This window comes from Acinonyx jubatus, chromosome F2, assembly GCF_027475565.1.
Source record: "Acinonyx jubatus isolate Ajub_Pintada_27869175 chromosome F2, VMU_Ajub_asm_v1.0, whole genome shotgun sequence".
NCBI classification, from domain to species: Eukaryota; Metazoa; Chordata; class Mammalia; order Carnivora; family Felidae; genus Acinonyx; species Acinonyx jubatus.
The window spans coordinates 42,076,354-42,103,475 of NC_069394.1; the positions used below are offsets into that span (position 1 = coordinate 42,076,354).

A 27,122-nucleotide genomic window follows, 5' to 3' on the forward strand; every position below is an offset into this window, starting at 1 on the left:
ATTCTTCCCTGCTTTGTCAGAGGAGTTGGCTATAGATTTGTGGGTCCTTTTATGGCTTCTGTATTCTATTACTTTGATCTATGTGTCTGTTTTTGTGCCAGTACCACACTGTCTTGATGATTACAGCTTTGTACTACAGTTTGAAGTCTGGAACTGTGATGCCGCCAGCTTTGGTTTTCTTTTTCAGCATTACTTTTGCTATTTGGGGTGTTTTCTGGTTCCTTACAAATTTTAGAATGGTTTGTTCTAGCTCTGTTAAGAATGTTAGTGTTATTTTGACAGGGATTTCATTGAATGTGTGATTGCTTTGGGTGGTATCAACATTTTAACAATATTTGTTCTTTTGATCCACGAGCATGGAATGTTTTTCCATTTCTTTGTGTCTTCTTTATTTCTTTCATAAGCTTTCTATAGTTTTCAGTGTATAGTTCTTTTATCTCTTTGGTTAGGTTTATTCCTGAGTATTTTATGGTTTTAGGTGCAATTGTAAATGGGATGGATTCCTTGATTTATCTTTCTGCTGCTTCATTATTGGTGTGTGGAAATGCAACTGATTTCTGTACATTGATTTTATATCCTGCAGCTTTGCTGAACTCATGGATCAGTTCTAGCAGCTTTGGGCAGAGCCTTTCAGGTTTTCCATGTAGTGTATCATCATATCATCTGCGAAGAGTGAAAGTTTGACTTCTTCCTTGCCAATTTGGATGATGCCTTTTATTTCTTTATGTTGTTTGATTTACTGAGGCTAGAACGTCCAACACTATGTTGAATAACAGTGGTAATAGTGGACACCCTTTTCATGTTCCTGACCTTAAGGGGAAAGCTCTCAGTTTTTCCCCATTGAGGATAATATTAGCTGTGGGTTTTCATATATGGCCTTTGTGATCTTGAGGTGTGTTCCTTCTACCCTGACTTTCTTGAGGGTTTTTATCAAGAAAGGATGCTATATTTTGTCAAATGCTTTTTCTGCATCTATTGAGAGGATCATGTGGTTCTTACCCTTTCTTTTATTAATGTGATGTATCATGTTAATTGATTTGTGGATATTGAACCACCACCACAGCCAAGGAATAAATCCCACTTGATCATGGTGAATAATGCTTTTAATGTGTTGTTGGATTTGGTGGGCTAGTATCATGTTGAGAATTTTTGCATCCATGTTCATCAGGGAGATTGGTCTGTAATTCTTCTTTTTAGTGGGGTCTTTGTCGGGTTTTGGAATACCAAGGTAATGCTGTCCTCATAGAATGAGTTTGGAAGTTTTCCTTCCATTTCTTTTCTTTTTTCTTTCTTTCTTTTTTTTTTTTTTTTTTAGAATAGCTTCAAAAGAATAGGTATTAACTCTTCCTTGAATGTTTGGTAGAATTCCCCTGGGAAGTCATCCAGCCCTGGACTCTTGTTTGTTGGGAGATTTTTAATTACTGATTCAGTTAGTTTACTGATTATGGGTCTGTTCAAATTTTCTTTAATTTTTTTTTAATGTTTATTTATTTTTGAGAGAAAGAGAGGTAGAGAGGGAGACAGAGGATCTGAAGCAGGCTCTGTGCTGACAGCAGACAGCCTGATGCTGGGCTCGAACTCACAAACCATGAGATCATGACAGGTGCCAAAGTTAGGCGCTTAACTGACTGAGTCACCTAAGTGCCCCTTCAAATTTTCTACTTCTTCCTGTTTCAGTTTTGGTAGTTTATGTTTCTAGGAATATGTCCATTTCTTCCATATTGACAATTTGTTGGCATATTAATTGCTCATAATGTTCTTTTTTATTGTTTGTATTTCTACAGTGCTGATTGTAATCTTTCCTCTTTCATTCATTATTTGGGTCCTTTTTCTTTTTGATAAATCTGGCTAGAGGTTTATCAATTCTGTTAATTTTTTCAAGGAAACAGCTCCTAGTTTTGTTGATCTGTTCTATTGTTTTTTCGATTTCCATATCATTGATTTCTGCTCTAATCTTTATTATTTCCCTTCTTCTGCTGGTTTTGGGCTTCATTTGCTATTTTTTCCCAGATCTTTCAGTTGTGTGCCTAGGTTGTGTTTTTGAGACCTTTCTTCCTTCTTTTTTTTTTTTTTTTAATTTTTTTTTTCAACGTTTTTTATTTATTTTTGGGACAGAGAGAGACAGAGCATGAACGGGGGAGGGGCAGAGAGAGAGGGAGACACAGAATGGGAAATAGGCTCCAGGCTCTGAGCCATCAGCCCAGAGCCTGACGCGGGGCTCGAACTCCCGGACCGCGAGATCGTGACCTGGCTGAAGTCGGACGCTTAACCGACTGCGCCATCCAGGCGCCCCCTTTCTTCCTTGTTTAGGAAGGCCTGGATTGCTATGTACTTCCTCCTTAGACTGCCTTTGCTGCTTCCAGAGGTTTTGGACTGTTGTGTTTTCGTTTTCATTGGCTTCCATATACTTTTTAATTTCCTTTTTAATTTCTTCGTTAAGCCATTCATTCTTTAGTAGGATGTTCTTTAACCTCCAAGAATTTGTGGTCTTTCCAAATTTTTTCTTGTGATTGATTTCAAGTTTCATAGTTTTGTGGTCTGAAAATATGCATGATATGATATTGATCTTTCTGTACTTGTTGAGGGCTGATTTGTGACCTAGTATGTGATCTATTCTGATCTATTCTGGAGAGTATTCCATGTGTACTGGGAAGAATGTGAGTTCTACTTTAGGATGAAATGTTCTGAATATATCTATTAAGTCCATCAGGTGCAGTGTGTCATTAAAAGCCATTGTTTCCTTGTTGATTTTCTGCTTAGATGATCTGTCCATTGCTGTAAGTGGGATGTTAAAGTCCCCTATTGTTATGGTATTATTATCAATGAGTTTCTTTCTGTTTGTGCTAATTAATTTATATATTTGGGTGTTCCAAGTTGGGGTCATATATATTTACAATTGTTAGATCTTCTTGGTGGATAGACCCCTTAATTATGACATAATACACTTCATCTCTTGTTACAGGCTTTGTTTTAATATCTAGTTTGTCTGATGAAATATGGCTACTCTGGCTTTCCTTTGAAATCCATTATATTATACGTGAATTTTCAATTTTTTTTAATTTAATTCTTTAAAAAAAATTTTATTTATTTATTTTTTTTAATGTTTATTTATTTTTGAGACAGAGAGAGACAGAGCATGCGCTGAGCATGGGAGGGGCAGAGAGAGAGGGAGACACAGAATCGGAAGCAGGCTCCAGGCTCTGAGCTGCCAGCACAGTCTGATATAGGGCTCAAACCCATGAATCATAAGATCATGACCTGAACCAAAGTTGGACTCCTAACTGACTGAGCAACCCAGGGATCCCATGAAATTTCTATTCTTGTGGTCCTAAAAGTGCTATAACTATTCCATGAATAATTACTGATATTTTCTTCACTTCTGAAAAATCAATTAAGATTGTCATATAGAAATTTATCAAGTTGAAGCCACTTTTAAATTGCTTTCTTAACATTAAAATGTCTCTTAACCTTTGTCATAATGTTTAGAAGAACCAAATGACATCTTTTTTTAATCTTAGAAATCACGTTATCCCTTTTAATGTTTCTTTTCTTTTTTTAGTATAATTTATCGCCAAATTGGCTAACATACAGTGTGTGCAGTGTTCTCTTGGTTTTGGGGGTAGATTCCCGTGGTTCATCGCTTACATACAACACCCAGTGCTCATCCCAACAAGTGCTCTTCTCAATGCCCATCACCCATTTAGAAGCCGATAATGTTAGGGCACCTGGGTGGCTCAGTTGGTTAAGTGTCTGACTTTGGCTCAGGTCATGATCTCACAGTTTGTGGGTTCGAGCCCTGTGTCAGGCTCTGCACTGGTGGTGAAAAGTCTGCTTGGGATTTTCTCTCTCTCCCTCTCTCTGCCCCTTACCCACTTGTGCTCTCTCTCCCTCTCAAAAAAATGAATAAACTTAAAAAAAAAAGAAGCTGGTAATGTTATAGCTTTCAGATAATCTCAGAAAAACCTCATCTAACTACAGCCACAATTTAAAGCATCAATTTGCTTTTATCAATGTGTTAAATTATATTATACATTGTTTCTTGAGGAAATGTATTATAAAAGATAAATAGTTAATATTCAAGCGGATATTTATTTATTTATTTATTTATTTTAATGTTTATTTATTTTTGAGAGAGAGAGAGAGAGAGAGAGAGAGAAACAGAGTGTAAGCCAGGAAGGCACAGAGAGTGAGGGAGACACGGAATTGGAAGCAGGCTCTAGGCTCTGAGCTCTCAGCGCAGAACCTAACATGGGGCTCAAACCCATGAACCACAAGATCATGACTTGATCCCAAGTTTGATGCCTAACCAACTGAGCCACCCAGAGCAAGCTTTTAGAATGCACCACTTTAAAAGCTCAGATCTTATTTAGTGATTGTACAAATGAAAACGTTACCTTTTCTACAAATTCTACAACATTGTTTTTTCCTTACAACCTAATCTGATTTTTGCTTTCTTCCCCAGTTTAAGGCCAGTCCTCCTGCTGTGACTTTCAAACTAACTGGAGAGACAGATGGCATATTTCAGATACAACCAGATGGACTTTTGTATCATAACAAAGCCCTGGATAGAGAAACAAGAGCTGTTCACAAACTCCAGGTGAATTGAAACCAGACAAAGGAATCTAACTCCAACCTCTCTGAACATCTTTTATCTTAGAAGAATCACTGACACCTGCATTTCTTTCACAGAATCCTGTTACGGCTCTCTTGACATTAATGTCATGCTTTGCAAACCTCATTTGTCAATTTTTTACCAACTACAAAGGGATACCCCTTTGGGTATGGCAAAGATACCCTTTTCTTCAGGCTTTTTAACCAGAGTAACCCAATTTAAATTGCCAAGGCCCTCAGAAAGCACTGCTTGCCCAAGCATGGCCATGCTCAAGTACCTGGATCAAAACCAAGCCAACCCTTCTCTGATATTCCACTGGTATCTTCCTTTGGTTGTTGTGTGGGTTCTGGATCCACAGAGAAGGCAGCATCAGTGCTAGGACAGACCTCCTGTGGGCCTTACAAGAAGCAGAAGTAACCAGTGGTCAGAGGATGACTAAAGATAACTTCTCCCTCTTTGTCCTCCTTAGTTTTTCATGGTTTGTAGCTGAATACATGGGAATGGCAGAGAGCTAATTGTAGGAAAAAAAAGAACAAGCAAAAGCTTCCTGTCTGGTAACTTCTATTGGCTTTGCAAGTTGACCACTAAAATGCTCTGTAAGAGGACATGGCACTTCCACAGCCTTAAGGGTCAAAGTGTTCTTATCTGACTCCAACTATTTAGAAAAGAAGCACGTCCAGTGTCCAGTATACCCTACTGCTGGAAGAACAAAGTCATGATTAGCCAGATTTAACTGATAGGGTCCCTCTTTTAGTACCTCCCAATATAGGGCTTTTATGGGTGTCTTTCACCCCTATAGTCACAAGACTATTGGATCTTTGACCTCCAATTTCCTTCAACTGACTTTTGAGTGTGTATATGAAGTTCAGACTCATCACGGTGGTTTCCTTTTCCTTTCTACATCAGGTCTCCACCCTGGATGTTTATGGAGCCACAGTGGAGGGCCCAGTTCCCATCACCATAGAAGTGAAGGACATCAATGACAATCGACCCACGTTTCTCCAGCCAAACTATGAAGGCTCAGTAAGACAGAATTCTCGTCCAGGTAAAAGGCAGGAGTCTGGAGATATTTATGGAAAGGTAGAAGAATACCAGGCAGAAGGAGCAGATTTGTATGGCTAACAGCTGCGGCTATCACTCATTAAGCACTTCCTGTCATATTTAAATTTCACAACAGTCATCTAGGAGTTAGTTTATTATCTCCATTGCTCTAAGACATGGTTTCTCAGCTTCGGCACTACTGACATCTTGGACCTGATAATTCTCTTTTTGTCAGGGGCTGTTCTGTGCATGTTAGGATGTTTAGCAGCATCCCTGCCATCTACTCACCAGATGCTGTTAGCAACCCCTCTCCCCAAGCTGTGACAATAAAGATGCCTTCAGACATTGCCAAATGTCACCTGGGGGACAAAATCTCTCCAGTTGAGAACTATGATTCTAGAATGAGCTTTAGAACACCTTAGAGCTGGGAGCACCTGGGTGACTCAGTTGGTTGAGCATCTGACTCCTGGTTTTGGCTCGGGTTATGAGTTCATGGTTCGTGGGTTCAAGCCCCATGTTGGGTTCTGCACTGGCAGTGCAGGAGCCTGCTTGGGACTCTCTCTCTGACCCTTTCTGTCTACCCCTCCCCCACTTGCTCTCTGTCTCTCTCTCTCTCTCTCTCTCTCTCTCTCTCAAAATAAACAAATAAACAAACAAACAAACAAACAAAAAACTATATAAAAAAAAGAATACCTTAGAGCTCTAAGACACTCAAGAATACTCTAGGGAAGTGAGCTCAGTCTCTTACATTCTCCCAGAAATCTACACACTTATGGTCACTACTGGCTCCCAGTTCTTTTTCTTCTCTTACTTGCAACTCCTGCTTACAGTCCATCCCTTCACTATGCTTCTACCCTTCATTTACGTTAAAGCCCCTCATCAAGGCATTATTGAAGATTTGGGGAGATGAAGGAGCATTATATCATAATATGAATATGAAGAAAACAAATGTGAATATTAGACTTCTGAGTTTTCATAAAGACTCTTGGCCATTTCCACCAACTCAATGTCAAGTTTCCCTCTGTGTTACTTAATCTTGTATCTCTTTCTTCAGTGCCACTTCTAGTAACTCAGGAAGAACATTTCTTCCACCTTATCATGTGCAGCAATTTCACTTTCTGTCCCTGAGACCACAACCAAAGACTCACTTATGAATTCTGCTAAATAAGAATCTTCTTTTTTTTTAATTTAAAAAATTTTTTTTAATGTTTTATTTATTTTTGAGACAGAGAGAGACAGAGCATGAGCAGGGGAGGGACAGAGAGAGAGGGAGACACAGAAGGGAGACACAGAATCGGAAGCAGGCTCCAGGCTCTGAGCTGTCAGCACAGAGCCCGACGCGGGGCTTGAACCCACAAACTGTGAGATCATGACCTGAGCCAAAGTCGGACGCTTAACCAAATGAGCCACCCAGGCACCCCAAGAATCTTCTAAGTCTTACCCTTTCTCTCTTCACCAATAGGGTCTTCTAGATCAGTGGTTCCCAAAATTTTTGGTCTCAGGGCTCCTGTGTTCTTTTAAAAATTATTAACAACTCCAAAAATCTTTTGAATATGTGGATTATATCCAGTGATGTGCTGGTAAATGTTTAATAGCTATCTTTCTGAGGGGAGAAGCCCTGATTTGTAACATTTTCCAATTTCTGTGGTATCAATACTCCCAACATGGCTTATTTTAAGGTACCAGTGGTGTTAATAATTGGTTCACAAAGTTTCTGGAAATTCAACCATTGGCTTTCAAGAGCTGGCTCTAGGACATCACTGATTACCAATATTTACCATATTAGAAATTTAAAAAATTAATTCATTGTAAGTAATAATAAACATATTTTAATGAAAATAGCTATTTTTAAGGACAAAAGGAATTATTAAGAATAGCTTTGTTTTAATCTTTGCACATCTTTTTAATAACTGGATTAATTAACTGAAAGCAGTTGGATTCTTGTGTCCTTTTCTGCACCCATTCTGTTGCTATAGGCTGTTTTAGTTGAAGCATATGAAGAAAAACTGGCCCCACACAGATATGCAGTTGGAGAAGGGAGGAGTATTGTAATAGCATCCTCAGATAACTGTGGATATTCTTTGATACTACACCAGAACTCAACAAGTGGTGGTTTCTTAAAGGCTGGTGACAATGTGAAATCTGAAACTATACCAAAGCTTTTTTTTTGATACTCCTTTATGCTAAAATCCATCAAATTATCTTGTGCTTGACTGGATCTTTTACATGTGCATGACTCCATCAAACCTAAAATAATCTCAAAGACCCCTACAAGTCCCTGGACCATACTTCAAGAAACCCCATCCTAGGGGAAGGAAGCAGAGTAAAGATATATTTCCCCACTGGTATAAATTAGGGTACCTTCCTCCATCCTATCTCTGCCTCTTAGAAGATAAAAGTGGCTATGGTTGGTTTGGATTTCAGCTAACATATTTTTCCTCTCTGGATATGTTTTGTTAAACAGGAAAACCCTTCATGTATGTCAATGCTACAGACCTGGATGACCCAACTACTCCCAATGGTCAGCTTATTTATGAAATTATCATCCAGCTTCCCAAGATCAATGATGTCATGTACTTTCAGATCAACAACAAAACAGGGGCAATTTCCCTTACCCTAGAAGGTAAGTCGAATGATGCCCTCATAAGACTGAGTCAGGAAGAGGGACCTAGATCTGTGTTACCCTTGGAGACATTTCCTTTTCTCTTCTCTCCTACTTCTCATAGGATCTCGGGAATTGGATCCCATTAAGAATCCTTCCTACAGACTGGTGGTCTCAGTGAAGGACATGGGAGGCCAGAATGATCATTCCTTCAGTGACAGCACATCTGTGAACATTATGGTGAAGGAGAATATTTGGAAAGCACCAGAGCCTGTGGAGATTGTAGAAAACTCAACTGATCCTCACCCCATCAAAATCACTCAGGTAGTGCCCGAGGAATGTCTCCAGACTACGAGATAACTTTTTTTTAAGTTTATTTTTTTATTTTTGAGAGGGAGAGGGGGAGAGGGAGAGAGGGAGAGAGGGAGAGAGAGAGAGCGCGCAAGCAAGGGACACAAACACAGACATGGACACAGAATCTGAAGCAGGCTCCAGGCTCTGAGCTGTCAGCGCAGAGCCTGACACAGGGCTTGAACCCACAAACTGCAAGGTCATGACTTGAGCCTAAGTCGGATGCTCAACCAACTGAGCCACCCAGGCACCCCTCAAGACAATGAGATAAATGGCCTCACTTTGTAGAGGCCCTCTGTCATGGTCTTCACTGATATATTTATTGGGTGCATTTTTACATAGCATAATTATAAAACAAACTAAATAGACAAAGTCTCTGGCCCTGAGTCTCTGGAGTTTATTAGTTTATTATCATGGGTAAACCCTGGATTTTACCAACTTGGATTCAGATACACGCACATACACACACACACACAAGCTTTAAAAAAGAATTGTACTCACCTTCCCTTCCAAGTAGATACTACTAATACACATGATTTGAATAGGAGTTGCAAATATTTTTGAAAGACTGCTTCTTATTCTTGTGAGAAAATCTCTATCCAATAGACTCATCCCATCATAGACTGAGGGACAGACACAGGACTGGCCAAGAGTAGGAGTCAAGTAGGCAACCTGTACTCTTGGAGACCACCCTCCTGCGACTCCATCTCCTATATGTGCCTCTAGTCTTCATTCAAATGTCCCCCCTCTTCCCACCTCTGTGGTTGGTGCTCTTACCCTGGGTCCCCTCCTACCTTAGATCCTGGAAATCCACCTTCAGGTCCACCCAGATCTGATATTTTCTGTAAGATCAGGGGGTTCCTTGACGTGAAAACTGTGGGTTAGTGAGAGAGCACTAGATTTTGAAGCAGATAACCAAAACCACATGCCTCCTACATTATTTTAATGACTGATCATGAATAAGCCATTTAACCCCTCTGAGCCCCAGCTCCTCTTCAATGAAATGGGGATAATAATACCTCTCTTGTTGTTGTGAAGAGTAATTCAGCAACAGTATTTGTGACATGGATAAAAGGTTTTAATATTATGAGTCTCAGTCTGTAGTTCCCCTAAGATATTTTTCTGAATGATGTTGTTAGGGGTCCTGGAATGGCCCATCCCATCATACCTATTGTCAATCTTAAAAGGATTTTTATTTATTGAAATATTGAATTAATGAACTTCACCTTCGGGGTGAAAAAAAAAGAATGAAAGCAAGAGATATTCTGCTTTATCAGCTAAGAAAATGTGTCAGGACTCACAGCCATGCAAATTTCAGACTTGGGGCCTTTACTAAAGTCTTATTTATTATGTAGGTTATCCCCACAAGGACTTAGAAATGCTAAAAAGAGCACACGTGTTTATTTGTTCTCAGGGCTGTCAATGTAAAGAAATTCGAGGTGCTGCACCTAATACCCAGGCCTGGGGAAAGTGCTTTGGGTGTCTTGAGACCCAGGAAGAAGAGTAGAGGGAACAGCTCAAGAGAAAAGAAGTCAGACTGAATTTTTAGGACACAAGGGGAGCTCTCTTAGAACCAAGAACATGGTCTTTGGCTTGACAGGAGGGTGGTGTTTAAATAGCTAACAAGGGGCAAGGGTGGTTCCTTGATACCCTTCCCAAGCTGGTCTGAGAGAATAGTTTAGTCTGGAAATTTCTCATAGCCATAGAGAAATTTCTCATAGCCATAGACATTGTGCCCTGGTTTCCTCACTTATAAAATGGGTATAATAGTCTCTACCTCTCCACCTCATGGGACTTTTTGAAAATTTAATGAAATCGTACATAAGAGTGTTTAGAATTGTGTCTGGCATGTGGCAGATCCTCTGTAGGTGTTATTACAAGTATTAGAATGTCAGAGAGGCCAGGCTGTGTCTCTAGCAAGTTGACTGATCTTACCATTCAGTTTATTTTTTGCCAAGTTGTTTACGAACAACACTAGGAGTTGGCAGTTATTCTTGTCTTTGGAGTCTCTAAGACTAAATATTTAGGGGATGAATGTGCTTTATTTATGTACTATTTGTCTTACTTAAATAATGGCATAGAGAAGAGTTTAGAGTGTCTCCTACTGCTTTTATCATTGCCATTGTTGAGTTTCAGAAACTTGTCCTATGTCATGGATTTGTTCTCAGATAGTACCAGCTGCAAAGTACATTTTGTTTCTTGAACTAATGTTTCATGGATATGAAGTCTCCATGGTCAGACCTCCAAAGGAGCAACCCACAAATTCTTTAAAGATTCACAAAGACCTGCTTTCGAGAAGAAAAACACCCCTGTGTGCTTTTTTTTGAGCAATGTGACTTGGTAAAACAAGAAAACAAAAGGCTTAATTTTGGTTGAGTATGAAGTAGTTCTAGGAAAACACAGACATAAAAACAAGATCGTCAGAAATTTCAAATTGAAAACCGGAAAATTGTTTATTCCTTTCCGGTTCTCTTGGTCCTGATCTATCTTTTCTCGCAATTCACCCTGGGCCCTGTAGGTGCAGTGGAATGAGCCAGGTGCACAATACTCCTTAGGTGAAAAGGAGAAGCTGTCAACTTTACCGTTTTCAATTGACCAGGAAGGAGGTATTTATGTGACTCAGCCCTTGGACCGTGAAGAAAAGGATTCGGTGAGTAAGCCTGGGAGGAGTTTCACAGATAGCAAGACGGAGTCCAGTGCCTACAGACAACTAAATGCAGAATCGATTTTACATAAAAACAACGACAACCAGAGCCCCAAACCGTGTTCTGGACCCCAGTATATTATTTCTCTCAAAGACATGAGAGCACGCCCACAGATCCAACTCATTTCATTTTTTCTCGTCTTCCAGCTCTAAGTAAATTGAAAATAAAGGGGTAAACCCAAGCTGTTTCCTCTGCCTTTTAAAGGGGATGATGGAGGAGTCCTGCCTTAACACTGATCTTCCTGTTGTAGTATGTTTTTTATGCCGTGGCAAAGGATGAGATGGGAAAACCGCTTGCCTTCCCACTGGAAATTCGTGTAAAAGTGAAAGACATTAATGATAATCCACCTACATGTCCATCTGCGGTGACCGTATTTGAGGTCCAGGAGAATGAAGATATAGGTAAGAAAAGAGAGTTGTTTGAAGCTGTGTAACTCTCCACCATGTATTACCTCTGTAAGCCCTTTCTCCTCTCTACCAGGTGGTGGGTGGGCAGGTAAGCCTGGTCGGGGATCGGTTGTCCATGTCTAACACGGCACAGAGATTGAATACACTTTGGACTCCCATAGGTACAGTATTTTGGCTCAAACGTATGTGGGTGGTGCTCTGAAACTGGAGCTTTTATGACTACGACCACCACTATATTGCTACTACTACCACCCATTTACTACTACCAACTACCCCTATTATCATAACCATTTATGGATGCCAGGATCCTGTATATATATATATAAGGTTATCTCATGTACAAGGTTGTCCCATCAATTCTTATTTGCCCTTCTGACAATCCGATAAAATCTCGTCAAACTTGCTAAATGATTTAAATAATCATTTACATCCAATGTCAGATACCTTACAATAAGTAAGCACTACGAATGCAAGTTGGCTTTTGACCCTTGATTCTCCCTCTCTAGGAATCAAATAATTGTTCAGGAAGATGGTAAATGAAGCTCAAGTCCTACCTATTTTTGTCCTTTCGTTCTCAATTTGTTTTGTTTCTTTTCACTGTGTTGAATGATGGCTTTGGTTTTGTACAGAGGACAACTGCTAGGAGAACATTATGATGTCTGGGACTTTTTTTTAGCTTTATTTATTTTTAGACAGGAAGAGAAAGAGGGGGAGAGAATTCCAAGCAGGCTCTGTGCTGTTAGCATGGAACCCAATGCGGAGCTCAAATTCACAAACCACAAGATCATGACCTGAGCTGAAACCAAGAGTTGGATGCTTAACTGACTGAGCCACCCGGGTACCCCTGATTTCTGGGAGTTTTAGGACTTCCCTGGATTTGGCACAATGCTTGTCTATTTCCCCATGGTAATGAGCTCATTGGTTGAACAGGCTGGCATCTCTTTCTTTCTTTCTTTCTTTCTTTTCTTTCTTTTTCTTCCTTTCTTTCTTGCTTTCTTTTTAATTTTATTTTTTTAATTTATATCCAAATTAGTTAGCATCTAGTGCAACAATGATTTCAAGAGTAGATTCCTTAATGTCCCTTACCCATTTAGCCCATCCCCCCCTCCCCCAACCCATCCAGTAACCCTCAGTTTGTTCTCCATATTTAAGAGTCTCTTATGTTTTTTTCCCCCTCCCTGTTTTTATATTATTTTTGCTCCCCTTCCCTTATGTTCATCTGTTCTGTGTCTTAAAGTCCTCATATGAGTGAAGTCATATGATATTTATCTTTCTCTGACTGACTAATTTCACTTAGCATAATACCCTCTAGTTTCATCCACATAGTTGCAAATGGCAATATTTCATTCTTTTTGATTGCTGAGTAATACTCCATTGTATATATATATATATACCACATCTTCTTTATCCACTCATCCATCAATGGACATTTGGGCTCTTTCCATACTTTGGCTATTGTTGATAGTGCTGCCATAAACATTGGGGTGCCTGTGTCCCTTCAAAACAGCACACCTGTATCCCTTGGATAAATACCTAGTAGTGCAATTGCTGGGTCATAGGGTAGTTCTATGTTTAATTTTTTGAGGAACCTCCACTGTTTTCCAGAGTGACTGCACCAGTTTGCATTCCCACCAGCAGTGCAAAAGAGATCCTCTTTCTCGGCATCCTTTACAAAATCTGTTGTTGCCTGAGTTGTTAATGTTAGCCATTCTGACAGATGTAAGGTGGTATCTCATTGTGGTTTTGATTTGTATTTCCCTAAAAGATACTTTCTTTAAATTTTATTTATTGAAATAAAATTGTTGTTGCCTGAGTTGTTAATGTTAGCCATTCTGACAGGTGTAAGGTTGTATCTCATGGTGGTTTTGATTTGTATTTCCCTGATGATGAGGGATGTTGAGCAGTTTTTCATGTGTCGGTTGGCCATCTGGATGTCTTCTTTGGAGAAGCGTCTATTCATGTCTTTTGCCCGTTTCTTCACTAGATTATTTGTTTTTTGGGTGTTGAGTTTGATAAATTCTGTATAGATTTTGGATACTAACCCTTTATCCGATATGTCGTTTGCAAATATCTTCTCCCATTCCATCAGTTGCCTTTTGATTTTGCTGATTGTTTCCTTTGCTGTGCAGAAGGTTTTTATTTTGATGAAGTCCCAATAGTTCATTTTTGCTTTTGTTTCCCTGCCTCTGGAGAAATGTTGAGTAAGAAGTTGCTGCAGCCGAGGTCAAAGAGGTTTTTGCTTGCTTTCTTCTTGAGGATTTGTATGACTTCTTGTCTTACGTTTAGGTCTTTCATCCATTTTGAGTTTATTTTTGTGTATGGTGTAAGATAGTGGTCCAGGTTCATTTTTCTGCATGTCGCTCTCCAGTTTTCCCAGCACCATTTGCTGAAGAGACCATCTTTATCCCATTGGATATTCTTTCCTGCTTTGTCAAAGATTAATTGGCCATACGTTTGTGGGTCCATTTCTGGGTTCTCTATTCTGTTCCATTGATCTGAATGTCTGTTTTTGTGCCACAGGCTGGCATTTCTTGAAATGTTTTTGTCTGTTGTTTTGTGCAAGATTAGACTGCCACTCCTAGGGCCTTGCTGTCCTTGTAAGCAGACCCTCCTATACCTTGTGGACCTTCTTACCATTTTCTTTTGATCTCTCTACTCTTCTTGCTACACATTTTTGGCACAGTGGGTGCCGTTCTGGCAGCTTGATGAGTACTGCTCCTGTGGCTTATTTGCTCACTGCTCATAGTTTTGTTTTGTTTTTTTCTTTTCTTGCTGTCAGGAGTCCTATATAGGTTACCTATTGTCTGTGTGTTCTACTCAGGTCCTCTTTTTTTCATTTATTCTAATTCTTGCTGCAGTAGGAAGGGTTAAATGACAGCTTGAAGGATTTTAGTTAATTATAAGGAAGAATCTTCCAACAGTGACAGTTGTGTAAGAACGAAATGTATTACAATAGCCAAGAAATACTTGTGGCATCACCCTTTTTGAAAACCTCCCAAATTTCTGGTCTGTGATGCTAAATGAAGGTAGAGGATCTTTGAAGAACTTTCCAGATGATCACTCAAGTTTTTTTGTTTAGGGCCTAACATTTAGTGTATTAGTTGTCTATTGCTACATAACAAATGTCCCCCAAACTTCACAGTTTCAAACAAATATTTATTATATCAAAGTTCCTGTGAGTCAGGAATCAGAGTGTAGCTTAGTTGGGTACCTTTATTTTTTATTTATTTTTTTTAATTTTTAAAAAAAATTTTTTTTCAACGTTTATTTATTTTTGGGACAGAGAGAGACAGAGCATGAATGGGGGAGGGGCAGAGAGAGAGGGAGACACAGAATCGGAAACAGGCTTCAGGCTCTGAGCCATCAGCCCAGAGCCTGACGCGGGGCTCAAACCCACGGACCGCGAGATCATGACCTGGCTGAAGTCGGACGCTTAACCGACTGCGCCACCCAGGCGCCCCTGGGTACCGTTGATTCAGAGGGGAAGCTTGGGTGTGGGGGGCAGTGAGAGCTCAAAAAATGGTGACCAAGATGAAAGTCAGTATTTTTATAATCTAATCCCTGAGGTGACATCCATCATTTTACCACATTCCATTCATTAGAAGTGAGTCACTAGGCCCAATCCACATACAAGAGGTGGGGGTTACACCAGGGCATTAATATGGGAGAGGTCATTGGGAACAATTTTAAAAGCTGCCTACCTTTGGGAAGAGGATAGTACTAGCTTTCTGAGACTGGTGAAGAACTCATTGTTGGTAGACTAAACTCTTCAGGGGCCCAGGGGATATTTGCTTCTCTAAAGGTGAGAATTTATTTTGTAGCTATATTTCACAAGGTGTCAAATGGTGGATGTAATGGGCCAGGAATTCTTCTAAATCAGCACAGATTGAGTCTGTTCTCTATATTTAGCCTAAACAAAGATTTAGTATCTTTAGTGTCTTTTATTAGCCAAAATCTCGTAGGACTCATGTCCCCAAGTTTTAGCAATGCCAGTATTAATTCTGAAATCCCACTTGTTACCAAGTTCTATGTGCTCATACAGGAAATTTCGTTTCTCGTAAAAGCCCCACCTCCCTGCCCCACCTGCCTCAACTATTTCTGAGTGCCCCAAGAGATGCTGTATATACCTCTGAATCAATTCAGGCTGCCACCTGCCCCTGGCCTTTGTCACTCAGAGACATGGCCCTCCTTTTACTTCTGGCCCACCCAAAACGTTCTCTGCTCCCACTAAGTAGCATCCTCTGCTGGAATTTCCCCAGTCACTGATGTTGATAGTCCTCATGGTGACTCTGACAGCTGGAATTTTCCTGTGGGGTGGGAGAAGAACAGTGTCCTCTGTGTTACACTTACTTACTGAGAGGAAAGGTCCAAGGCAAGGCTGCTCAGACCACAAAGGATCACAGAATTTAGTAAGATACTCTTTCATTCCAACACTCATATTTTTAAGGGCAGATGTATGCCACAAAGGTGACTTGGTTATAATGGACTCAGAAATAGCAGCTACTCCATATTAGATAAATATTTGCCTATGCCCTGTAGGTCATAATGCCCCCTCCCCAGCCCATGAGACACATCTACATGTGTATGGTTCCATTATAGACAAAACATGCATACTTCTCTACCTCTCCTGTCAAAAAAAAAAAAAATCTCTAAATTTCCATGTAAGTCAGTTGATGCAAATTGATTGGGGAAGGGGTGAAACTTAACTCCACAACTGGGATGTATTCAAATTTTAGCCCCAAGGTGGAACTTTTACTGCATGTTGAGAAACCCACAGTTCTCGTTTCACAGGGCAAGACGATCCAGAACCTATTAGAACTCACTCAGAACTAGAGGGAGCAGTGAGTCATAGCCTCTGACTTCTGGAACTCCCTGGATCAAAACACTCACCAGCATAAAATACATGGGGCTATAAACTGCACCAAGGTGGGGGATGTGTGCCTGTTCTTTGCCCTGTGTTATCTTTGGGGTGGGGTCAGTCTCTGCAACCAATGCGTAAAGTTGCTTAGAAGCAAGCCACAGTTGGCTCAGCCTTGTTTCGTTACACCATTTGTCTTGTCTATTAGTGTCCAAGGGGGGCCATAACAAATGACCGCAAAGTTGGTGCCTTCAAACAACAGAAATGTATTCTCTCACAGTTCTGGAGGCTGGAAGTCTAAAATCAAGGTCCCAGCCATGAGAGAATTCTTTCTTGCCTCTTCTAGCTTCTGGTGGTTCCTGGCATTACTTGACTGCTTAAGGCATCACTCTAGTCTTTGCCTCCTCCTTCACGTGGCCACCTCCTCTGTACGTGTCTTGTGTCTTCTCTTCTTCTAATAAGAACAGCAATCACTGGATTTAGCCTACTCTAAATTCAGGATGATTTCATCTCAAGATCCTTAACTAATTACATCTGCAAAGACTCTATTTCCAAATAAGGTCACATTTGAGGTTTCAGGTGGACATGAATTTTTGTAGGACACTATTTGTTATGGACTGAATTGTGTCCCTCCTAAAACGCATATGGTGAAATCCTCAGTATGTCAAAGGGGAAATATTTAGAACTAGGTTCGTTAAAGAGGTAGTTAAGTTGAAATGCTTCCATTAGTGTGGGTCTTAATCTAATATGAATGGTGTCATTCTAAGAAGAGAAAATCTGGACTTGGACATGTACAGAGGACTGGCCATGTGAAGACATGGGAAGACGGCCATCTGGAAACCAAGGAGAGAAGTCTTAGAACCAACCAACCCTGCTAACATCTTGATCTCAGATCTTTAGCCTTCAGAAACTGTGAGAAAATAAAGTTCTGTTGCTAAATCTATCCAACCTGTACTTTGTTATGCTGGCCCTGTCAGACTAATATACTGCTCGATGTACTACACTATGGAAAGAGTGAGAAGAACCAAATAAATCTAAGAACTTTAGTCTGCTACTCAAAGTTATTTACAGAACTTTCTAGGAAACTGCTTATCCAGTGAAGCCCTTTTTAATACAGTAGATTAAATAGAGCCTGTAATGGATGGATTCCCTTTATTCCTTCTCCACAGGTAGCAATATTGGGACTTTTATTGGCCATGACATGGATGAAGAAAATACTGCCAACAGTGTTTTAGTATACAAAATTGTGGATCAAATTCCCAAACTTCCCAAGGAAGGACTCTTCCTGGTCCAAACCTACTCGGGAGTGGTCCAGTTGGCTGGGCAGTCCTTGAAGAAGCAAGACACTCCACAGTACAATTTGACAATAGAGGTGTCTGACAAAGGTTAGTATCATGTTCACTGTCAAAAGTGAAATACTGTTTTCCTTCCAGTTGCGATTTGTTAAGCTGCTCTAATGCCTGGGTGTATTACAGAATGCCATTTGAGAGTTCTTCCTTCCTTTATAAAACACACATGGAACATAGAGGGACTTGGCCCAACATGGTAAAGGCCAGAGTTACAGTTCAGGCATCAGAACCATTAGACCACAATACAAACCTAACCTTGAATGGAGGAGAGAAGGAAAGAAGGCTGGTGGGAGTACCATAGAGCATTAAGAGTAAAAAAAAAAAAAAAAAAAAGGAAAAAATGAAAAGTTGGCCAAGGTCATTGAGGAGTCCAAGGTTAGCCATCAAAAGAGTCTATGATCTCCTTGAACATGCCTGCCTTGGCATGCCTGCCTTGCTCGGTCACTGGCTGGGGCAGCCCATGGGAAGTGAGACCTCAGTGAAAATGTGCTGATGGATTTCAAAGCACAGCAGCAGGGCCATTGTCAATTAAGTTCCCTGTTGTTGGAAGTTAGCAAGGCACGTTCTCATGGCTGCTGTGATCACGAACCAGCCTGTTAATTGTATTTTTCTATTCTCCCTTTCAGACTCCAAGGACTCTGTTGTATGAAAGTGGGGGAGCAATACACTTGGGGGAGTTCTGTTTTCTCTCAGCTTCCAGTTGGCCGTGTGACATCACCAGGAGACATTGTTCCTTATTCCTGTACAATTTCAAAGCAAGTGGTTCTTAATCTTTGTCGGTCCCAGGACCCTTTGAAACTCTGATGAAAACGGTGCATTCTCTAAGAAACGCACACATTTTCAGACAAGTGTGCATAGACATACAAAAACACATGTATTCATAGCCAGATTTATTTGAGGGGCACACACACTCCTAGGTTAAGAATCTTTCTTTGAGTTAACTATCACCAAATGTCACACGACCAATAGTTCAGTAACTGTTGAGCTAGGAGTCATAGATTATATAGGTACAGAGAAGAAGAGAGCATCATTTGACACCACTCTTCACCTTTCTCCCTTTATATGGATATTGATATACTGAAGAGAATTAGGGTTTAATAGGCCTCTACTACAGACTTTTTGGAAGTTAGTAATTTGGCAAATATTGAGGGCCTGATATATGTCTAGCATTATGTTAAGAGGTACAACAGAAGTGAGTATAATAAATCATACCTTCCTATGATGAATTAACAGTTTCACGCCTTTAGCCATCCGTTCTTTTGGCAAATAGTTATTGAGCACTTACCTTGCATAAGATACCATTCAAGGTACTGAAGATACATAGATGAATAAGACACAGTGTCTGTCCTCAAGGAGCATTTCATGATAAAGGAGATGGACATGTGAATACATAAATTACAAGAAACATGTACAAGGTAGCCCATGAAGGAAATGAGTGACTCAGTGGAGGGAGAGGGCAGGTAAGGCTTTCTGGAAGGGGTTTCATTGAACTGAGTTTTGAAGGATGAATATGACAAGTTATAAAATAGTGCAGGGCTTATAGAGGAGAAGAAATTCCATCTGCAAATGCATTGAGACCTGAAGCAATTTGAGGCTGCAAGGGCATAAGGTGGAAATCAGATTACAAATTCTCTATGTTCGTGAGTACATCTGTATAGAAAATGTGGACCATATCATGAAATATATTTATTCATAAATATATACGTGTGTATGTGTATTGTTGGAATGAAACATTCAATTGTACACTACTCTAGCCTAGAGACTAGGCTTAATTAACATAGGTTTACATAAAATCCTGGCTCACTGTTGGCCCAACTTGAGGTTTGTGCAGAGCAAGGAGCCAGCAAGTTCAGGTCCTGAGACCACCCCTCCTCCATCCTCCCTGCACCAGCCCCGCCCCCCACCACAATGTTAGCTATTCTTGTTGTCTGCGAATATTCCAGGGACTGACCCCAGCTTTAATCAGTATCCATCATTATAATTCGAATGTTATTAGATCACAAGCCTGGCCTCATGTCCGGTGCTTTGAACACCATTCATGCCTGAGTGTGTTTGTCAGGATCCTAGCAGCAAACAGTTCCTCAAAAGGAATAACCAAGAAGAGTTTAAAGAAGGGGTTATTTGCAAAGGTTGAAGGCAGGGTTAAGGGAAAGCAATGGGAGGTGTGAAGCATAATAGACGGCCTGCCTTCCACGGAGGCGGAGGCGGGGTGCGAAGGGGCAAGGGAAGGGAACATTCCCGGAAGGAGCAAGACCTGTACTTGTACCTATAGGAGAGGCTGCTGGCAAAGGGGAACTGCCCCTGACTTCTGTCCTCCCACCCCTCCTCCCATCTCCTGTCACTGCTGCCATTGGCAGCACCCAGGGTGTCTGCCATGTAGTTAGTTTCTGAGGTCAGCCTCCCAGGGCACAGAGCAGGGTGAAGGGTGGAGAGCAGACAGAGAGAGCAAAGGGAGCACATGGATTTGAATCCTGGCTCAACCACTAGTTAGTGTGTGACCTCGGTTAGCTTATCTAGCTTTTCTATCCTGTGGTGTCCTCATTCGTGAACTAAATGAGAATGATGATAGTACTTATGTCATGAAATTAGCCTGAAGATGAAATGAGTAATGCTGGTAAAGCACTGATACAGTGCTGAAGATTTGTGTTGGGATAAGAACCTCAGTTCTGTTGTTATTGACATTTCATTCATTCATTCATTCATTCATTCATTCATTCATTTATATTTAAGAAAGAGAGTGCTCTCTAGTGCAAGTGGGGGAGAGGGGCAGAGGAAGAGAGAGAATCCCAAGCAGCCTCCACGCTCAGCGCAGAGCCTGACATGTGGCTCGATCCCATAACCCTGGGATCATGACTTGAGCCAAAATCAAAAGTTGGATGCTCAACCGACTGAGCCACTCAGGTGCCCAGTTATCAACATTTTATAGAAAACCTAACTGAGGCACAGAGTCCTTGAGTGACACACACCAAGCTCTTACACATCTGGTAAGTGACAGAGTCAGATTTTAACGGTGGGACTCCAGAGCCCTGAGTCTTAGCCATTATACAGCATAATATATCATGGCTTAGAACCATGGGGACCCCAGAAAAGAAACTGTCACGTTGTTCCTCACTCTGGATATTTCCCTGGGCACCCCATTCCCATCTGTATTCTGTGTCCCTCTTGGACCTAGGTTGAACCTGCTCTCTCTGACCAGATATTTGAATAGTCAAACCCACCCTCAAAGCCTGTGTTATTTCCCAGAGGGTTCCAAAGGGTCAGCTACCTCTGACCCCCTCTCACCTCCTACAGGCTGGGTAGCCAGGCTTTTTGAAGAGGGCTAACTGTAACACTTCCTCCCTCATTTGGAGGAAAGGGAACAGGCACCCGACTTTCCCACCATAGAGGACAGAGAAGCAGGATGGTAAGTACTGGAAGTGTTCAGAGAAGGAAAGACAGCTAGCTGGGCTATTCAGGGAAGGCTTTCTGGAAAGATAGTTTTGCACTAGGCTTTGAAGGCTACAAAAGTTTCACTAGTTAGAAAAGAGAGGTTGGTTGCTTCACAGGAAAAAAACCCCAAACTTCCTTGATCAGGACAAGCCTTACCGAGGAAGGGGCATGTGTTCCATGTGCCTGGAGCACCCAGAGGAACTTCTTCCAGGGCTTTCTCCAGCCTCCTTTTGGTGACCTGCTTGTGGGTACAGGTGGGGAGCAGAGAATTCTGTTTCCACAAAAACTGCATGTCAGTAGCAGAATTCTGGCTGTGGCTGTCACTTGCCTTGCCAATGTTTTTCTTGAAGATTTCTAATTTTAATGCATGATTTCTAACGAAAAATTATTGTCATATGACTTTGCCTTTCAGATTTCAAAACCCTCTGTCACGTGGAGATCAATGTTATTGATATCAATGATCAGATCCCCATCTTTGAAAAGTCAGATGTGAGTAGTTTTCATCTGTTTTTTCTTTATTTTGTTCATATTGCTTGACCCTTACTTCTGCGATAAAGACACTGTAAGTAGTTAGGAAAAATTCCAGACTTTAAAGGTAGCTTTAGGCAAACTGGTAACAAACCCAGACACCATCTTCAGTGGAAATCTTCAGGGAACAATAGCATTCACTGTTATAGTATATAACAGCGTTTATAAACAGAATTTTATAAACTTCTACCAATGGCTCATTTCTTCCAAGGGCTTGCTTAAAAGCTGCACCCGCAATCTTTGTGAAATGGAATGGAGTTGAATGGCTAATTGCAATTTGTCATTATATGTTGTGTGACAATAAATGGTCTCGGACCAGCATTTTTAGTCAAAAATTTGATGTTTGGAATATTGGCACTTTCTACTCCTTTTGCAATAATTGAGTAAGAGAAAGGAGAAGAAAAACTAACCTCTCAGTTAAGCTCAAGAAGGATGTGCTTAAGACATTTGCAAGAATTACGAAAATTGGTCAGAAAAAGCAGGAGAAAAAGGATCAGTAGAGAACGTCAAGAAAAATATTTCACATATTTTGATTTGGGCTTTAAACTTGGGGTGGTTTTACCACTGCTTCCCTTAAAAGGGATGTCTCTCTTTATTCTAGAGCAGAGGGAAGCCCATTTGACTAGATTGTTAGGTCATGTTTGAAGTCAGTTATGGGACGGTCCAGAGCCCTGTGATGATGATCACAAATCAAAATAGGGACAAGGCCGTGACAAAGAAAGGGAATTGATGTATGAGAGGGTTTGGGGCGGCAAGAGGTGTGACTAAATATAACTTGTGTAGCAGGCACTGGGGCTACACAAGCATGGGGTAAGGAACCCCTTCCTTCTCAGTCTCCAGGAGCCCTTCCTTGTGTTGTGGTTTCCTTCTGGTCCATCTGGACAGTGCTTTCACACTGAGGACAAGAACACCCTTCTTTGAGAGTTGGAAATACAAACTGGGCTCTTGAGAGAGTGAGTGGGCTTCTGTCATTGCCCCAGTCCTCCTCCTGGGCCCTGCCTATTACCATCTTTAAGATCATGATGCCGAGAGAGATGATCGGGGGATTTTCAGTGGAGATGGTCTAGGCCAGTGAATAAGAACACAGGCTTTGGAACTGGACAAGCATGGGCTTGAGTCCCAATTCTGTAACTCACTAGTTGTATGCTCTTGGGTGGGGTTTACCCTTCCAATCTTTTGTTTTTCTGTCAAATGGAAATGATAATATAGCTACTCAATGGAGTGTTTTATTGCTTATCTTTATTGAGTACTTATGTGCCAGGCATTCAGGGGGTTTACGTGCTTTATCTCTCTCAATCCCCACAGCGAGCAGGAAGTAGGTCCTACTATTATTTTCATTAGACAGATGATCACCTGAGACGTAAGGAAATTAGATGACTTGCTTCCAGTCACCTGGCTCCTGAGTGGCAAGCCTAGGATTCATCCCCAGGCTGTTTGACTCCAAAGCTCAGGCTCTTACCCTCTATTCCTTGGTGGATTACAGATGAACTAAAATAATGTATGTAAAGTGCCTGCCACAATTTAGGTACTCAACACATAGTAGCTATTTATTTATGTGATCACTAGTATAATAATTTCAGTTAGTAAACATATTGGATGTGAGAAGGGGAATCTATTTTAGAGTCCTACCAGTAGCTCTGAGACCTGTTTCTTGGTGCAATGGATATCAGTCTACAAGTATGAATGAAGTCAAAATCAACTGCACCAAATTTATCAGTAGGAAAACATGCTCGGTAAGTATTGATGCAAACTATGACGTGTGTTCATTGTGAAACCAAAGAGACAAATTTGCCCTTTGGCAATTGTGCTTGATGACAGAGGACATTCTCGTTTTCTTCTCCTATTTTTTTTTTGTTGTTGTTAGTATGGAAACCTGACTCTTGCTGAAGACACAGCCGTTGGGTCCACCATCTTGACCATCCGGGCCACAGACACTGATGAGCCATTTACTGGGAGTTCTAAAATCCTGTATCGTATTATACAGGGAGACAGTGAGGGGCGACTGGGGATTGACACAGATCCCCATACCAACGCTGGATATGTCATAATTAAAAAGGTAAATAGCCCCATTAGTGGAAGTTTTCTTTTTGATAAATCAAGTTACTTGGGACGGTGTAAGGATCTACGAGCAGAGGTAATGGATTAGCAGTGACCTTGCAGGTGTAGTGAGGGACTCCTAGAGCACTCAGTCATTCTCATCCACCGGAAAGACAGAAGGCCAAGATTCTAGTTCTGCGTCTGTCACTAACTCAGCAAGTAACCTTTGTGGAGGGAGGGAGGGTTGCCATAAAAGATATATAAAATATAGGATAAATAATATTTTAGAATAAGGGTATCCCATGCAATATTTGGGACCTATTCATACTAAAAATAATGTTTGTTGTTTACCTGATATTCGAATTTAACTAGGTGTTCTATATGTTTATTTGTTAAATCTTGGGAGTGGGGAGGTTTTGCTTAGGGCTTTACTTTGCAAGTGTGGGATGTTAGGCTGGATGAGCCCTATGAGCCCTTTAGGCCGTAGACCCTCTATTCTAATGTGTCATCCATAGATTCTTCTTTAATAATGACTGGAAATTGGTATATCTCCTTCCAAGGTTTAATAGACAAGTTTATCCTTTCCTCCTATCCTTCCTGCCAACCCCCTACTTTCATCTTTTATGGTATTGCTGAACTCACTGGCTCTCACTTTATCTTTCCTTCTGTAAGGACTGGGAAGTCTAGAGCCAAAGTCTAATTACCATAGTAGCTACTTCCTTGTACAGGATCTTCCCATCCCTTCTTCATTCTATTCCCATCCCGCAACTGACCTTTTTTCTCTATGGCTGCCTCATCTATGCTTTAAGCATGTAAATAGTCTACCAGATGACTCAATAGGAAGCAGTACTCAGTGTCATCCAATATATTTGGAAATAAAAGGGATAAGAGTTACAGTGATAGTCTCTGTAGGTGTGGTTGAGTGTTGAAGGTTTGCAGTGCAGTGTGCTAGAGGCTGCAAAAAAAAGGTGCTGGAGGAAAGTTTTGGACCAGAATAAAGGAAAGCTGAAGAGGAGGACAGAATAGAATGATGTCACAGAAAATGGATAGAAGCACGAGGAGGAAAGTGCTAGTGTTGAAGGGAGCCCTAGGGCAGAGTGTCAGGATTCTGATCCTATTATTACCTTATACTTCACTTCTGACAAAGGGCCTCGTTGGGATCGAGCAGCAAGGTTTGTGTTTGGACCAACTCAAACCATTAGCATCTGTCTCAGTCTGACATTTGGAAAAGATGATGTTATAACTACCCACCCCCCTCCTTCTTCATGGCTGTCTATGTGGAGAAGAACCACAGAAGGAACAGGCAAATGAAAGGACCGTTTTTAGAGTTGGCAGTGGGTGCTCCAGGAAGCATGCTGACAGGGACAAACAGCTCCCAGTTTGTCCAGGACCAGAGCTCTTTGGAGATCTATGAGAAGATAGAGGCCTGTCCATCTCAGTACGAGTAATTTCCACATGTCAACATTTCTTTGTGGTGGCTTTTGTGAACCAGCTTAAGTTAACTTGACCATTTGTGGCTATTGGGCACCTTTAGGGAGGTGTTGGTGACCCTGGATGATCAGCGGTGGGTGCAAGCTGTGAGTATCCTCCCACACAACCCTGGCATGAGGAGGTACGTTACAATCACGCAGGCCTCTGACCTAAATCTTTGTCAAATCCTTATTGTGTTTGTGGTTGTATTCCAAGTGTCTGGAATATTACATGGCGCATCGTAGAGTCTGATAAATATTGGTTGACTGAATAAATAACTGAATTCTGCACTATATACACAAAAAGAATCATCCAGCTTGTGCTGTAGTCCTGTGAAGTCCCAGCTCTCCGTCCCTCAGGCACTGTGATGACAGTATTCTCGTGAGAGGATTTGTCTGACTGTCCAAAGAAAGAGGATCCTAGACAGAACAGAACTGGAGTTCTAGAACTCGGAAAGGTATAGGCTGCTAGCCTAGCCAGATGCTCACACTGTTGTTCATGTGATGACTGAGAGATTATACCACATCTTAAACCAGACTACATGTCTTGGAGACCACAAATATCACCCCATCTCTTTGTAAGATCACTCTGCCAATTAACGAACCTTCTAGGGCTGCTTGAGGTAGTTGTGGCTCAAGGCCTGCAGTAGCTGCAGCGTGTATCTCTGGTTAAGATCTTTTAAATGCTAAGCAACAGCTCACCCTAAGGTGTAGATTCTTGGTTTAGGATATACCAAATGTTAACCAATAGCCCTTAGGATGTATGTATTCACTATGACAGATGTGTGTATTTATACTGTTCTTAGTGTTTTAAGTAAATTAGACCCTGTAATGTGGTTACTTGTGTGTGTCTTAGGCTTCTAATTCCATATCCGTTAAGCTGCTAGGGGAGTACCATTGCTTTTGAACCATCGTGTCAATCATCTTTCAACGTTTAAAACTAGTTGAAAAAACGGGGCGCCTGGGTGGCTCAGTCGGTTAAGCGTCCGGCTTCAGCTCAGGTCACGATCTCGCGGTCCGGGAGTTCGAGCCCTGCGTCGGGCTCTGGGCTGATGGCTCAGAGCCTGGAGCCTGCTTCCGATTCTGTGTCTCCCTCTGTCTCTGCCCCTTCCCCTATTCATGCTCTGTCTCTTTCTCTGTCTCAAAAATAAATAAACTTAAAAAAAAAAAACACTGCTGAGGATTCAACTCAGTTAAAAAAAAACTAGTTGAAAAAATTATGGTCAAAAATACATCGCATAAAATCTATCCTTTAAAATTTTATAGTGCACCTTACCTATATGCACACGGTTGTATAGCATATCTCTAGATCTCTTTCATCGTGCATGAATGGAACTGTGCATTCCTTGAACAGGAGCTCCCCACTTCCCCAACCCTCCGGCTCCTGGCAACCACCATTCTACTTTCCATTTCTGTAAATTTGACTATTCCAGGTAGCTCCTTTAAGCGAAATCATATAGTATGTGTCCTTCTGTGACTGGCTTAGTTCCCTTAGCTTAATGTTCTCAGGGTTCTTCCATGCTGTAGCATATGACAGGATTTTCCTCTTTTTTAAAAAGGCTGCATAATTTTTCATTGTGTGTATATACATTTTCTTTATCCATTCACTTGTCAGTCCACATTTTGGTTATGTCCCGTCCTTAGCTAGTGTGAATGATGCCGTCATGATCATGGGAATGCAAATTTCCTGCTTTCAGTTCTTTTGGGTAAATGTCCAGAAGTGGATTCCTGGAT

The 27,122-nt window shown here is 41.1% G+C and overlaps 1 protein-coding gene across 6 annotated transcripts in view; it reads left to right on the top strand.

Annotated features, from left to right (window-relative positions):
• Positions 1-27,122, top strand: part of CDH17 (cadherin 17) — a 75,994-nt gene that overhangs the window by 28,939 nt on the left and 19,933 nt on the right. For all 6 annotated transcript variants that reach the window (XM_053208172.1, XM_015072174.3, XM_027064223.2 and 3 more), the window contains 9 exons: positions 4,463-4,597; positions 5,519-5,657; positions 8,118-8,276; positions 8,380-8,579; positions 11,125-11,256; positions 11,562-11,712; positions 17,746-17,961; positions 21,767-21,843; positions 23,747-23,938. In XM_053208172.1, coding sequence (XP_053064147.1) covers positions 4,463-4,597; positions 5,519-5,657; positions 8,118-8,276; positions 8,380-8,579; positions 11,125-11,256; positions 11,562-11,712; positions 17,746-17,961; positions 21,767-21,843; positions 23,747-23,938 — 1,401 coding nt within the window. The remainder of the gene's footprint in view (positions 1-4,462; positions 4,598-5,518; positions 5,658-8,117; positions 8,277-8,379; positions 8,580-11,124; positions 11,257-11,561; positions 11,713-17,745; positions 17,962-21,766; positions 21,844-23,746; positions 23,939-27,122) is intronic.